Source organism: Sciurus carolinensis, chromosome 14 (genome assembly GCF_902686445.1).
Source record: "Sciurus carolinensis chromosome 14, mSciCar1.2, whole genome shotgun sequence".
Classification (NCBI taxonomy): domain Eukaryota; kingdom Metazoa; phylum Chordata; class Mammalia; order Rodentia; family Sciuridae; genus Sciurus; species Sciurus carolinensis.
The window spans coordinates 1,704,302-1,717,389 of NC_062226.1; the positions used below are offsets into that span (position 1 = coordinate 1,704,302).

At 57.8% G+C, this 13,088-nt stretch overlaps 2 protein-coding genes across 23 annotated transcripts in view; one reads left to right on the forward strand and one right to left on the reverse strand.

Annotated features, from left to right (window-relative positions):
- The window catches only part of Camsap1 (calmodulin regulated spectrin associated protein 1), a 56,762-nt gene extending 49,345 nt beyond the window's left edge, over positions 1-7,417 (forward strand). For 3 of the 4 annotated variants that reach the window (XM_047524685.1, XM_047524689.1, XM_047524686.1), the window contains 3 exons: positions 1,312-1,427; positions 1,934-2,052; positions 4,582-7,417. In XM_047524685.1, coding sequence (XP_047380641.1) covers positions 1,312-1,427; positions 1,934-2,052; positions 4,582-4,884 — 538 coding nt within the window. In that variant the 3' untranslated portion in view covers positions 4,885-7,417. Of the gene's footprint in view, positions 1-1,311; positions 1,428-1,933; positions 2,053-3,761; positions 3,863-4,581 lie in introns of all 4 variants that reach the window. The other variant, XM_047524687.1, reaches the window with a different exon arrangement.
- The window catches only part of Kcnt1 (potassium sodium-activated channel subfamily T member 1), a 72,163-nt gene continuing 66,414 nt past the window's right edge, over positions 7,340-13,088 (reverse strand). For 6 of the 19 annotated variants that reach the window (XM_047524693.1, XM_047524691.1, XM_047524692.1 and 3 more), the window contains one exon: positions 10,470-12,963. In XM_047524693.1, the coding sequence (XP_047380649.1) occupies positions 12,843-12,963 (121 nt within the window). In that variant the 3' untranslated portion in view covers positions 10,470-12,842. Of the gene's footprint in view, positions 7,651-7,726; positions 7,864-8,514; positions 8,704-10,469; positions 12,964-13,088 lie in introns of those variants that run through there. The other 13 variants (XR_007104957.1, XR_007104968.1, XR_007104962.1 and 10 more) reach the window with 8 other exon arrangements.

The following is a 13,088-nucleotide window of genomic DNA, read 5'->3' on the forward strand; positions in this document are numbered from 1 at the left end:
TTGCTATGGTTGAGGAGCCCTGCCTGCCTGGCGCAGCTGACTGCTGTGACTCCTGTTCCCGCCGTGCCCCCGTCCCATGGGTGTGTCCAAGGTCTCTCATCCTTCAGGAGTGAGCTGAGGCGGCGCCCTGGGTCTCGGCAAGCTTGAGTCATTGCCAGGACCAGGGTGTCTTTCTGCGAAGCATAGTTGTCACACCAGCATCTACCTGGCCCATGGGCCACACCCAGCTGTCTTCAGTGTCCTTCAATCTGGGAAGGTTCCTCTGCCTTCCTTGGCCGTGATGTTCTGTGACCACAAACTGGTCATGGTGTAGATGGCTGCCATCTGGCTTCCCACGGTGGGTGGTCATGAGTGCCCGCTCTGGGCTGGCACAGTCAGTGTAACGCCTTGCTCCAGCAGCAGGCCAGGCGGATGCTGATACCTGTCAGTTTTACTTGGATCATTGAAGGTGATGTTGGCTGTTTTCCCACTGGCTATTAAAATTCTCACTTTGTGATCAGAAAATGGTTTTCCAGGCAACATGAGACCCATTCAGACATCACTGAATGTCTGCCCAGTGGCCTCAGGAGACCCCGTCCAGCCTCCTGAGCCTCCCTTCCTCCCACTTGGTGGTGGCTTCCTGTGGAGCCAGGGCTCTCCCTCCCGTAGTGTCCCTGTGTTCATGTGTGTGCCTGCTCTCTGTCTCCTGGGCTTTGTGGAAGGTTTCTCTGAGGGGCTCCAGGTCCTGCCTGGAGCCTTCCTCTGATGGTCAGCTACCCAGCCCGACTCCACCTCAGCCCTGTCTGCCTCAATTTAGAGAGCAGAAGCCTCATGTCTGAGTAGTTCTGTCCACCTCTGGCCTTGGCTCCTGCTGTGTTTGGCAGGGACATCCCTGTAGGCGTAGCTCAGACCTGCCAGGAAGCAGAGTCCCTGACACAGGGCTTTCAGACTGGGCCTGATGGGCTTTCTTCCTGGGTTGCATTTCTGACTTGACAGCATTGGGGTCTTCCGCCAGTAGCAGCCCTGTGCACCATGCTTCAGTGGGACAGCAGCCTCAGGGAAATACATGAAGGCAAGCTTTTACCTGCAAAGGGGTGACCCCAAGTGTTTGCTGTGTCTCTTTGCCAGAGCATGTATGGGGTGGCTGTGTGCCACCGCCCACCACCTTCCCCAGAAGGCTGCTGCCGCAGGGGGTCCTCATACTCTGACCATGTGGGTGGCCGTGTGGGCTGATGGAAGCAGCAGCCACATGCTGGCCACATGCTGGATGTAGGTGAGAGGAGGGAGACCTGTGGCTCTGCTGGCCTCATCCTGTGTGCTTTCCGCCTGCAGAGTGGAATCCTTGGAAGCCTTGCCCATATTGAGTCGCAACCCAAGCAGGAGCACAGACCGGGACTGGGAAACAGCATCAGCAGCTTCCTCCCTGGCCTCGGTGGCTGAGTACACAGGTGACAGTCACATGCCTTCCTTGGAGGTCACTGTGCACATAGCCACGCACCTTGGCATGGCATTCTGTCTTGATGTGTGTCTAAGGGTGTTTTGCTGTGGCTCTTGGTGTCTCTGCAGTGCACTGTGGAGCTGGGGAAGCACCTGGCCCAGCGCCCGTGGCCTGCCCTGCAGTGGCATAGTGCTCGCTCCAGCTGCCTTCAGAATGGCACTCAGGGTAGGGTCACCACACAGCCTGGGCACCTGAAACTATAGACTTTCAAAATCACCTCTTGAGTTTGTCATTTTTACAGTAACAAAACAGAAGTTAGAATGTGGATAAGTTATTAATAATTTTGGTCTTTCATCTACCATTTCAAATTTACAAATTGAATTTCTGTCAAGTGGATCTGAAGTGATCCTCCTTGCCCATTTTCAGGACAGTGTGCATGTCCGTGGTAGTGCCGCTCTCTTCTGTGTGTTTCTGCCTTAGAATTTTAATTTTGCAAATCTCGGTCTGGTTTCTTAGGTCCCAAGCTCTTTAAGGAGCCCAGTAGCAAGTCGAACAAGCCCATCATCCACAATGCCATCTCCCACTGCTGCCTGGCTGGGAAGGTGAACGAGCCTCATAAGAATTCCATATTGGAGGTGTGTACCAACCTCATCGTAGCTGGACAGCCATGCTGCACTCTCTGGCCTGTTGGTCCGTAGCTTCTGGGTGTTTCTGGCCTCATCCTAAGTGACAGACACAGGGCTCCCTGTGGTGTAGGGTTGGGGTGGCCTGAGGGAAGAGCAGATTTGATAGAAAGGTTGGACCTGGACAGAAACTCAAAGGGTCACTCCCCTTGGGACAATCAGGACCTAGAGGCAGAGTTCCGGGCTAGAGAGAAGATTCGTCCATCCCAGGAGGTGACGACAGGGCAGGACTTGCCCTCCCAGGCCCACACTCCTCAGTGGTCGGGTGGGAGCTTGGTGAGGTGTTTGAGTAGAGAGTGCAGTGAGGTGTGGCAGCTGAGTGCAGCGGCTGGCCTCGGGGAGGGCCAGGGATGTCCTCCTTGCTGGTTGGAGGGCACCGAGGCAGGAGCAGCTGGGGGAGGGTGGTGTGCAGCTGTGTGAGCCCAGGTTGTGGTCGGGGGCACTGAGAACTGGGGAGCTATCTTGGGTGAAGTGCTGGCCACTATTGCCATGTGGACGTCACCTCCCAGAGCCCGCACTGGAGTGGGCATGGCTTTTGTCCTTTCATCTATTTATTTCTTGGTGCTGCGTATTGGACCCAGGGCTGCTTCACCACTGAGCAACACTTGTCATCCTTCTTTTTTTTTCTTTTGAGATACTGTCTCACTAAGTCGCCGAGGGTTTCACTAAGTGACTGAGACTGGCCTCAAATTTGCGATCCTCCTGCCTCAGCCTCCTGAGTATGGCTTCCATCATCTTCTAGGAGGGATGGTGGCCTTCCCAAGTGGAAGCGGAGGTCCAGATTAGGGCGTGGTTGGTGCTTCACAGTTGGGAGCTTTCCATCTGGGGTGGAGCAGGAGGGAGGTATGCTGTGGTGTGCCAGCCCACCCAGTGCTGTTCTTGGCTCAGGCTGTGTCCGTGAGCAGTGACCTGGTGAGACAGGCACGTCAGGTGAGCTACTTCCCCAGGAGGGGTCACTCCAGGCGACTCTGGCCACACCGTCAGTTCTGTAGTGAAGACTGCCGCAGGCCATGCGTGGGCAAGTGACTGTGCCTGGTTCCTACCAGACTGATTCACTAAGCTAGGGTGGCCATGTGTGACTTGTGGGCTGTCGGTCAGAGACTGGTGAGTACTTAGGAAAAATAAAAAGCAGGCAGCATCAGAGCTGGGCACTTGGAGTTCCTGGGCTGGCATCAGGGCCTGGGAAGATGGGCATTCCCTTGACTGGTTTGACTTTGGAATGCCTCCCTGCGCCTAGGTGTGTGCCCAGCAGGTGTTTGGAAACACACCTGAAGTTGAGGAGCGAGGTCTAACCTAGCTCCTCAGACTGGCAAGAGTGGAATTCCAGGAAGATGAAGGTACCAAGAGCCCCTGCCTGCACCTCAGGTGCATTTGTTACTATTGTAGGTGGCTGACCTTTGGGGTACGAGGGCTTCCAAAAGAAGCTTGTGAAGCTCTCTGCCTGCCATCAGAACTGTGTGCTTCAGTGGGCATGAGGGCATATGGAGTCGGTGAGCCCCGGGGGGAGGCGCTCCTTTCTTTTTAGCAGATCATCTAGGCTGAGTGCCTGCTACCTCTCCGCCCCATCACGTCTCTTTGGCTGAGCTTGTTTCCATGCAGAAGAGGGACCCCAAGTTCAGAGGTGCACCAGCAGAGTGCCTGAGCCTCAGTTTCTGTTGCAGCCTGTGGTGCAGGGAAGATGCAGGTCTGAGCCTCCGAGTGCAGGCAGCATGCCAGGCCTGCCTGCCCAGAGCGCGTGGAACACCCACTCCGCAAAGCACAGGTGCAGTGCCCGAGGCTGTCCTGGTGGGGCAGAGCGCCTCTGTCCAGGGCTGGTCATAAGGCACCCCCCTGCTTGACCATAACAGAGTCCCAGACTCTAGAAGGGAGGCAGGACCAGCCTGAAGACCAGCAGCTCAGGGACAGGAACCCTGCTCCAGCCAGTGTCAGGAGCAGCCGAGGGCTACTCCATTGTGTGGGTGGACCACATGATGTTTGTCTTTTCCTGAGTGACAGGCATTAGAGCTGCTGCTTCCTCTGCTCTGGTGGACAGTTTCGGGTGGCCGTTCACACGTGGCTCACGTGGGCCCGTTCTTGTTCCTCTGACGCGAGTCAGGTGGAGCACTGTTGAGGGCGGCCTATCCTATGGCAGCTGTGCCATTTTGTACCTCCCAGCAGCGAATGCATCCTGCATACTCCTTGCCTCTCGGGCCAGTGTCCTCGAGGGTGTGAGGTGACGCGCTGGGTTTGGAATTGGTTTCCCTAGTGGCCAGCGATGCTGAGCGTCATCTGGAGTAGTCATTGCCCTGTCCTGGGAGCCTTTCTTCTTGCTCACCTGGACTTCCTCAGTGCAGTCTCGGCAGAGTGGGCAGCACGACCCCAGAAGGAAGCCTGGCCTTCTTGCCCAGGGCATAGCCTGGCTGGGCTGCCCTCGTGGGTATGGGGCCGCCGGGGGCTGGACGCTGCAGCGGTGCTCAGTGCCTCTCTGTCCTCTCCCGACAGGAGCTGGAGAAGTGTGACGCCAACCACTACATCATCCTGTTCCGCGACGCTGGCTGCCAGTTCAGGGCGCTGTACTGCTACTACCCCGACACCGAAGAGATCTGCAAGCTCACCGGCACGGGGCCCAAGAGCATCACCAAGAAGATGATCGACAAGCTGTACAAATACAGTTCGGACCGGAAACAGTTCAACCTGATCCCAGCCAAGACCATGTCCGTCAGCGTGGACGCACTCACCATTCATAACCACTTGTGGCAGCCCAAGCGGCCCACAGTGCCAAAGAAGAACCAGACTCGTAAGTGACCCCAGCGCAGCCCGGGGTCTGAGGATGTGCCGACGGGATCCATATTTATTTTTTCGTCCAGTGGGGTACGAAGCGTGCAGACAAAGACTTCCTTCAGAGGCGTTTAGACCACGGAAGGAAAGCCCTCCCTCGCCTCCGCACACCCACCGGGGATGCCAGGCGGGTGAGAAGGGAAGCGTACATGCCCTGTTTTCAGTGGCAGCTGCTGTGGTCCCTGCTGACCACCGTGGCCCCGAGACGGGGACGTGGTGCAGCGGGGTCCCCAGCCACGTCTCCTCACCCAGCTCTTTGCGACGTGTCGGGTGTGGCCCGCCCCGGCCCTGCCTCGCCTCTCCGCACACTGCTTGCCGCCCTTCCGCTGGCCAGCGGCAGGTGCGCTCTGTGACCAGGTGTGAGCGTCTTCATGAGAGGAGCTCGTGTGGATTCTTTTTATTTGAGAAGTTGTCTATTTATTGATTATGTCTACTGCCAACTTTACACCTTGAGATTTCTGAACAAGCCTTGTTCCTTGCTGCTCAGAGAAGTTTACTGAGGTTTCCAGTCCACTAAAAGCACTGAAAGCAGCAGTCGGTCTCTGTGGCATCCCGTTTACAGGCGTGGAGACGGTGACTGCGACAGGTGGCCGTGAGGATGGCCAGGGTACTACTGGCTGGCGTTGGCCTGCTGTGAAATGGTGGCCGCGCCAGCAGCTGCTGTGCCAGTGAAGCTTTGGGCAGGGCGCTGGTGGCCTGTTCTCTTTAATAAAGGCAGATGTGGTACAGTCGGAGCATCTGTCGCTCTGAGCACGTCTCTCCTGAGACGCTGCGCTTGGCCGCAGACTCCTGTGGTGGTGTGACATTTGGACCTGCCTGTCGCGCTCTGGCTTGAGGAGCAACATGCTCTGCGTGGCGTGCAGTTGCATCTGAGGGTGGTGACTTTGTCTTGTTGCCTATTTAAAAGCAATTGTGTGGTTATTTGCAGTTATTCCAGAACTCAAGTAAAGTGGAGTGGCTCTGGGTTCTTGCCACATGGTCCCAGTGGCGATGGCTGGTGCCTCTCCAGAGCGGACGTTCCTGGGGAGCAGGTGCACCCCAGCCCCAGCTGTGGCGTGTGCCACATGGCAGAGACACCCGCGTGATGAACCAGCTGCCAAAAGGTCCTGGAGCCACTTACATTAGTTTTGCACATACTTTCTTGGGAGTGTTACTTGAATCTATCTTGAACTGCAGAAAAAATTAATGATAATAGAAGAAACTAGAGACAGGTGTAACTGTCACACAGTGTTAGGTAGAAAGGTGACTGAGTTGTGTGCAGAGGAAGGAGGGACATGGTGCAGGAACACTAGAGGGAAGCCCAGGCCTCGTTTCACTTTCCTCATCCTTTGAAGAACAATGCAGTCTGCTCTGACTGTGTAAATACCGTGTTGGGCCCGGCGCTGCTGTGGAGTGACCACAGGCCGTGCTGAGATTAAAGTCTGGACGTCTGTCAACACGCTTCTGCACGTGTGCTCTATTCCTCACTATGCCCTTGATCCATGTCACCCACTGATTTGAGAGAGCCCTGAAATGTCACGAAGAGTGAGCAGTGTGCACGTCATCGGCCCCAGTCAGGGATGCAGCAACTCTTCTGTTCCGACAGGGCTCCAACCAGCCCTCCTGCAGCCCCTGCAGCCCCTGCAGCCCTGGTGTCCTGGTGCTGTGCTGGGGAGTTGGGGGGTCTTCTGGCTCAGGTTCCCGCTGGGCACCATGCTCTGAGCATCCTGTCTGCGGGGCTGGCCCTGCTGCAGCATCCGGCGTGTCCAGTTGCCAGTGCCCAGGCCACATTGCTCAGGCGAGGGGGGTCCTTGGTGCAGCAGCCTCTGCATTATTGGGGGATCTTCAGACACGAGGTGCACCCAGGGTGATGATTCCAGGCCTTGCTGGCAGGGCGATGGTGCGTCCCTCACGTCAGCCCCAGCGAGGCTTTGACAGAGGCCTGCACTTCCTGAGTCCTGCAGTGCCTCGGTGCCATGCCACAGGGCTCCTGTGGTGGACAGGCCCTTCACCCCTCCCTGCCCCCCACACTCTGTGCAGGGCTAAGGCAGTGCCATGCAGGCCACTGAGAGAGGCAGCCCAGTGGCGTGCAGGCACTTGGTGGTGACAGATGCACCAGCCAGAGAGGCTGGTGCCGAGACAGAGGAGTTCCAAGAGGCCCATCGTCCACAGATGCACATGCAGTCGCCTGGGTGTGCATCTACTTCGTGCACATGTGTAGACGTAGGGCGAACACAAGGCACACGTGTGGGCGTGGGGTGCATGCACACGTGTTCACGTGAGGGCGTGTGCACAACACAGCCAGACCATCTCCCTTGTGTCCTTGAGCCGTCTCTGAACGTGTTGCTGCCAAGCAGCCTCCAACAGATTCCAGCCTCAACCTGTGTTCTGTGCTCTGGCAGCTTTGCAAAGGGGAATGATGCAGAAGATACTTCAAGATGATACTTTTATTCCCTGAATAAAAGCTAGTTGTTATTTGGAGGGGAAAATATTTATTGAAATAAAATTTTCTGTTACAGATATGCTGGGATGTCTTTCACAGACTGGCTTTGCTTCACTCCGGGAGGTGGGTGGGACCCGTGACCCACAGGCCTGGGCATGGCTCCTTGGCTTCACTTCATGGTCACCTCTGGTGTGTCCTGCGCGTGGAGAAGATGTGGCCATACCTCTGCACCACTGCTGTGACTGTGGCTCTGGCCTTGCCTGCCTTCCCCAGGACCCGGGGGTGCCCTGCTAGGTGGAACCGTGCCCCCACTGAGGAGGAGGTGGCTTTAGGACAGGCAGGGCGCTGGCGTTGGACAGCGCTGTTTGGGGGGTCTCCACGCTCTACCTCTCAGTGCTGTGGCATCGTCGCGGACTTCAGAGGGCAGAAGCTGCCCACAGCGACAGGTCCCTCCTGTGCCTCCCAGGGTCATGACCTGGGAAGGCAGGTTTTGGTTGTAGAAAGTGTCCTGATTGCTCTGTCACCTAGAAGAGGGACAGTCTCTGTCAACCGGATCCTTTAGAAACGGCAGGTTGAATTTACCAAAGTATTTCCTCAATTGAGAAGGGGGCATTTTGTCAAAGTCATGTGTGATGGGTGACAGCAGAGAAATGTCACACATCAAGTGTCGGAACTCCACGCAGCAGGCAAGGGCCAGAATCTGCAGGTGCTTTGGTGAGAGGTTTCTGTGCAGTGGAAGGAGCAGAGCAGGCAGCAGTACAAAAGCTGCACTGCCTGCGAGTGTGGGATCTAGACCAGCGTCCCACCCGCCCTTCCCCAGGGGACCTCCTTTCACCTAGTGAAGGACTAGGGCTGCTTCTCTGGAAACCACATGTTGGGCACAGTAGCACACACCTGAAACACCAGCTACCTGGGAGCCCGAGGCAGGAGGACTGCAAATGTGAAGCCAACCTGGGTAACTTAGCCAAACCTTGTCTCAAAATTTAAAAAATGGGCTGGGGATGTCACTCGGTGGTAGAGCAAGCACCTCTGGGCTCAGTCCTCAGTACCAAAAAACAAACAGAAGCCTAGAGTAGGGGCGCATGGGCAGGTCTGTCTAGGAGTAGTGGGTCGTTGGTGGCCTCTGGGACAGGGACTGGGTCTCTCCCAGAGACAACTTGCTGTCTCAGTCCTACCTCTTTCCTTCAGGGTCAGAGGTGGACCAGAGCACTGCAGGTGGGAGTTTGTCAGGGCCACATGTTACAGTGTGGTCAGGTCCAGGGTGAGAGGCAAGTCCTCTTGGCTCCTTTGTGGAACTGGTTTTCGTGGCTTCACAGCAGCAGCCTGATCCTGCTGTCCCTGTGGCTGCTGGGTGGACGTCTAGGCTGGGGCAGATCAATAGTTAGCAGAATGGACTGTTTCTCAGGTTTAGGAGGGTGTTTGCCTCCTGGTAAGACAGCGTGTGACCTGAGATAGCCTGGGCTGTAGGTCACCACACTGGACTGCAGGTATGTGTCTAGCATCCCCAGGAGACTGTCATGCAGCGTGGCGGTGGGTCTGGGATGTGGATCTGGCTGCTGCATCAGGCGGGCTGACTGCCACGTGCCAGGACGGACTGCTCGCCTGGCCTGAGCACTGGGCAGCAGGAGCCAGAGCTTCAGGATGGAGCTGTATGTTTACTTAGAAGAGTGAACTGGAAGTCAAACGCACACCATCCAGAAGCACTCAGACCAGGAAGGCCGCCTCCCTTCCCTCCCTGAGGCTGCACCGGCCTGTCCCTGTGCTGAGCACTCAGCTGGCACGTCACAGCACAAAGCCTGCCTGGCTGCGGCACACCACCAAGCCCATGTCCTCCGTCGGAGACATGCTGCTGTGCCAAGGAGACTGCCAGTCACACTGCCACCCTGCGAGTCTCTAGAGGCTGAAGTGCTGGGCAGGCGGGGGTGGCATGCAGCTCAGACCAGGGAAGCACCTGCGCCACTGGAGACTGGGCAAGAGGAGTGGTCACCCGCTGGGCCGGGCAGTGTGACTCCCCACTGGCAGGGAAGCAGGAGCTCCTGGGCAGGCAGCTGTTGGAGAGAGTTGCTGCAGGGCACAGAGCAGATGACTGAAGGCCCACACTAGAGTCCCTGCCCTGGGGTGGGCCAGAGACCCACCGGAGGCGCCTGAGGCTCCAGTAGATGTCACAGAGCATGGAGGTGGATGTGTCTGGTTTCAGGTTTAGACTGCCTCTGAGGCCTGGGACACACTGGAAGCGGTCCCTCCCCTGCCCCACCTCCCCCATCCCTGCTTCAGGGGCTCCAGGCCTCCTAGAGTGACTCCCACATGGGCCTCAGGCCACAATGGGCCCTCCAGCCTGCACCACCGGGCCTCCATCCAGGCCTGTTGGCCTAGGACCAGCCCCTCCTCTTAGACCTGGCCAGTCCAGCAGGAAGCATCAGTTGGTCAGTTTTTTCAAAAGGTGCTGAGACTTTTCTTGGGCATGTCTGAGAACCCTGATTGAACTTGGCTGTCTTAGAAAGGAGAAAGCCCCAAGGCCCTCGGGAGGGGCCAGGGCAGGGCTAAGAAGAGGGCACAGTGTGAGAGGGCCCGAGGGCCTGGGCGGAGGTCTGCGGTGGGCTTCTGGGACTGTGCTGCTGCTGTCCGCCCTGCACCAGCTTGAGGCAGGCTGGCAGGGAGCGCCAGCCCCACAGCTTTGGGGTTTGCTTTCTGCCCACTGCAACCCATTGCAGGGACACTGTTCATGCCCACTGACTGGCTGGTGTCACTGACCAGTGTCCACCTACCACGTTCTGTCGCCTGCCCTCGCCCTTGGCCCTGCCTTGCTGGTGTGCGTGCTGCCCTCCCCTCGCAGGACCACCTGGAGCCTGTGGCACTCCGCCCCTGTGCACCTCTCGCCCACCATTCCTGTCACCCACCCCTCATGGTAGCGCCCAGCTGTGCGCCAGGTGTTTTGCTAGCTCAATCAGGAATAAGGAAAATAAAGGGCCTCTTGCTAATTTTGTTTCAAATTTTAGGCTGCAAAGCCTTTAAATTCCTCTAACTCATTCTGGGCGGTGGCAGCTGCTGATGGTTGTTCTGGATCCCTCACTTAGCAGTTAGAGTAGTGTCTTCTGAGGGGTTCAGCAGGGTTAGGAGCCTGCAGTGGATGGCAGGATAGGACCCGCCTTATTGGTGCCAGGGGTGCTGGCAGATGGACCCAGGACAGCCAGAGGCACCCAGGCATCTCCTGGGTCTGAGGTGAAGATGGAGGCCGAGAGAGTACAGCAGGTTCTGGGCGTGCAGGCAGCTTTTATTGGTCTGACAGCATCCCCAGTACACAGACCCTCCTGACTCCTAGTGCTGACTGCGTCCATAGCAGCCTCTGAACTCTGGGCAGAGCAGAGCACCCCCTGGTCAAGGGCCCAGTGTCCTCAATGGCTAGCAGAGGTTTGTGGATTGCCCCTCTCCTTGAATGTCTGGGGCCAGACCCAGAGTGGCTGCCCTGCCCCTGGTGGAAGTGACATCCCTCCCTCCTCACTGTGAAGATGCTTTTGTCCAGGGTGCCTGCTCTTCGCAAGTGCAAGGAGCTGCAGCCCCACCTAACAGACCAAGGTGGCTCTCCCATCCTCGACCCAGCAGCCAGATGGGTGGCTGAGCAGGAAGCTGGAGCGTGGAGGCTGGGGAGGGACCGGGGCATTGAGCACACATGGAGGCAGGCTTGGACCCTCTTGCTGCCCACTGGCGGGACCCCAGGAGCTGCTGACAGACCTAGCACAGCCAGGCTAGGCTCTGGCCACCTAGCCCAGTGTCAGCCACCTGCCACTCCATCAAGCCCCTGAGACTTCTCTACCTCTGCCTCTGCACAGTCCCTCCCCTCCTACCTATGTCCCTCTGTCTTTGTTAGCCTCACCCAGGACTTTCAGGCACTTTCTGCACAGGGCCCTGGCAGGCCAGGACACGGGACTGGGCGGCCGGGCCCCGGGCGTGTTCCACCCTGCCAGGCAGGCTCCCTAGCCGTTTTCTGTAATCCCCGAGCGCCTGCCCACCCTGAAGGTCCATCTGCCCTGATATTGGGGAAGAGCCGTACCTAGGCCCTTCCCCTTTATCCCTTATCCCAGCCTCTTAGGGTACCCAAAATGGACACAGTGAGGTGCACACACAGCCCCACTGGGCTCAGCTCTGGTCCCCAATGGAGGGGGTCCCCAACAGCTGTTGGTCTCAGATGATCTATGTCCACCCCACCACCTGGGGTCTTCCTGCTCACTCCAGGGTCATTCTAGGACATAGGGTGAGGCTGATGGGCAGCTCACCAGGAAGCCTCCAGGATACTGGGGACCTCTACCAGCTAAGCTTCCCAGCTGTCCTGACCCAGCATTGTAGAAGGGCATGCTCGCTAGGATGGGGGACAGGCTTGCCTGTGAAGTTGGGTGTGGGGACCAAAGCAGGCATTTCTAACCCTTTTCACTAGCCCCAGGTGTCCTCCAGACCCAGGCTCAGAGCCTGGAGCTGCGGGGCAGGCTGCCCGTGACACGTGTGCCTGTGGAGTGCATCCAGGTAAGTAGTGAGGTGCTAGCAGCAGAGGCAGTGGCTGCCCGGAATCTCTGCCCTAGGATTCTCTGCAGACCCTGGACAGTGGCCAGCAGCCCAGGGCTAATTGTGCTTCTCAGGTTGGGTGTTTAGAAACAAGACTTTTGCTTTTAAAATGGTCCATGGAGACACACTGTCACAGTGTCCCCAAATGCCATGGCTGGAAAAATTCAGTGTAAAAACAGGAACTGGTGTCCTCTGACATCCAGAGTCACTGGTAGGTAGATCCTGCCTGCCGGGTCTGCCAGCAAGGCCTTTCCCCACAGGCCTGGGGGCTGCATACCCCCAGCTCAGCCTCCAAGACCCTCCTCTTTCTTTGCCCTCCTGGAGGGGCTCAGGATAGCAGATGGCAGAGAGCACCCACTGCTTGCCCTTTGCAAGGGCCTTACCACACAGACCCTGATGCCTCAGAGCCATGCAGAAGCCAGCAGGGGACTGAGCGTGGGTGGGAGGCCACAAGAACACGGCCAGCTGAGCAGCACCAGCAGTGCCAAGCGGGAATTCCCCCGCTCCAGGGTCCAGGTATGCACTCTTCCCCACCCTGATGCACCCCCAGCCCCTCCAGCAATGCCAGAGCATGGCCATACAGGGCTGTGGGACTTGGGTGGTATCCAGTCCCTCTGTCCCCTCCTGGCCACCCACCGTTCACCTTGGCCATGCCCTGGTCACGAGTTTCGGTACATCTGTGTAGAGATGTGGATGATACAGATTTGTAAAAATAGGTTAAAAACATTTCCCACTAGCCTCTAGGGTGCCTGGTGTGGTCTCGCGCCTGGCCCTGGGGTGAGGAGTTCCTGCTGGGGTCAAGTCCTGGGAGCCATCCTGAATGGATTGCAGCCTCCCTGGGCCAGGCCAGTGACAGTGTCTCTGCTGCTCCCTCCTGAGTCCTTCCTGTGGACCCCAGGCAGGGCACAAGGTCCACCCATCTGCCCTGGTGTGGGCTTCTTAGGGTGGCTCAGAGCTGGGTCTCGTCGCGGGTCTCTGGGTTGCAGGATGACAGTCTGTTGCTACAGCTGCTCTTGCGGCTCTGGGAGCTGCTGGCCACGTGGGCCAGCGGGTCGGAGCGAATGAGATACCTGTGGAGCACACCGGGGAGGGCCCTGGGGTGCAGGACAGCCCCACAGCAGACCTCTGCCTGCTGGAGTACTCAGGCCCTCCCCATCCTACTTACCCAGGTGGTCCCTGGCTGCCTGGGGGGGTG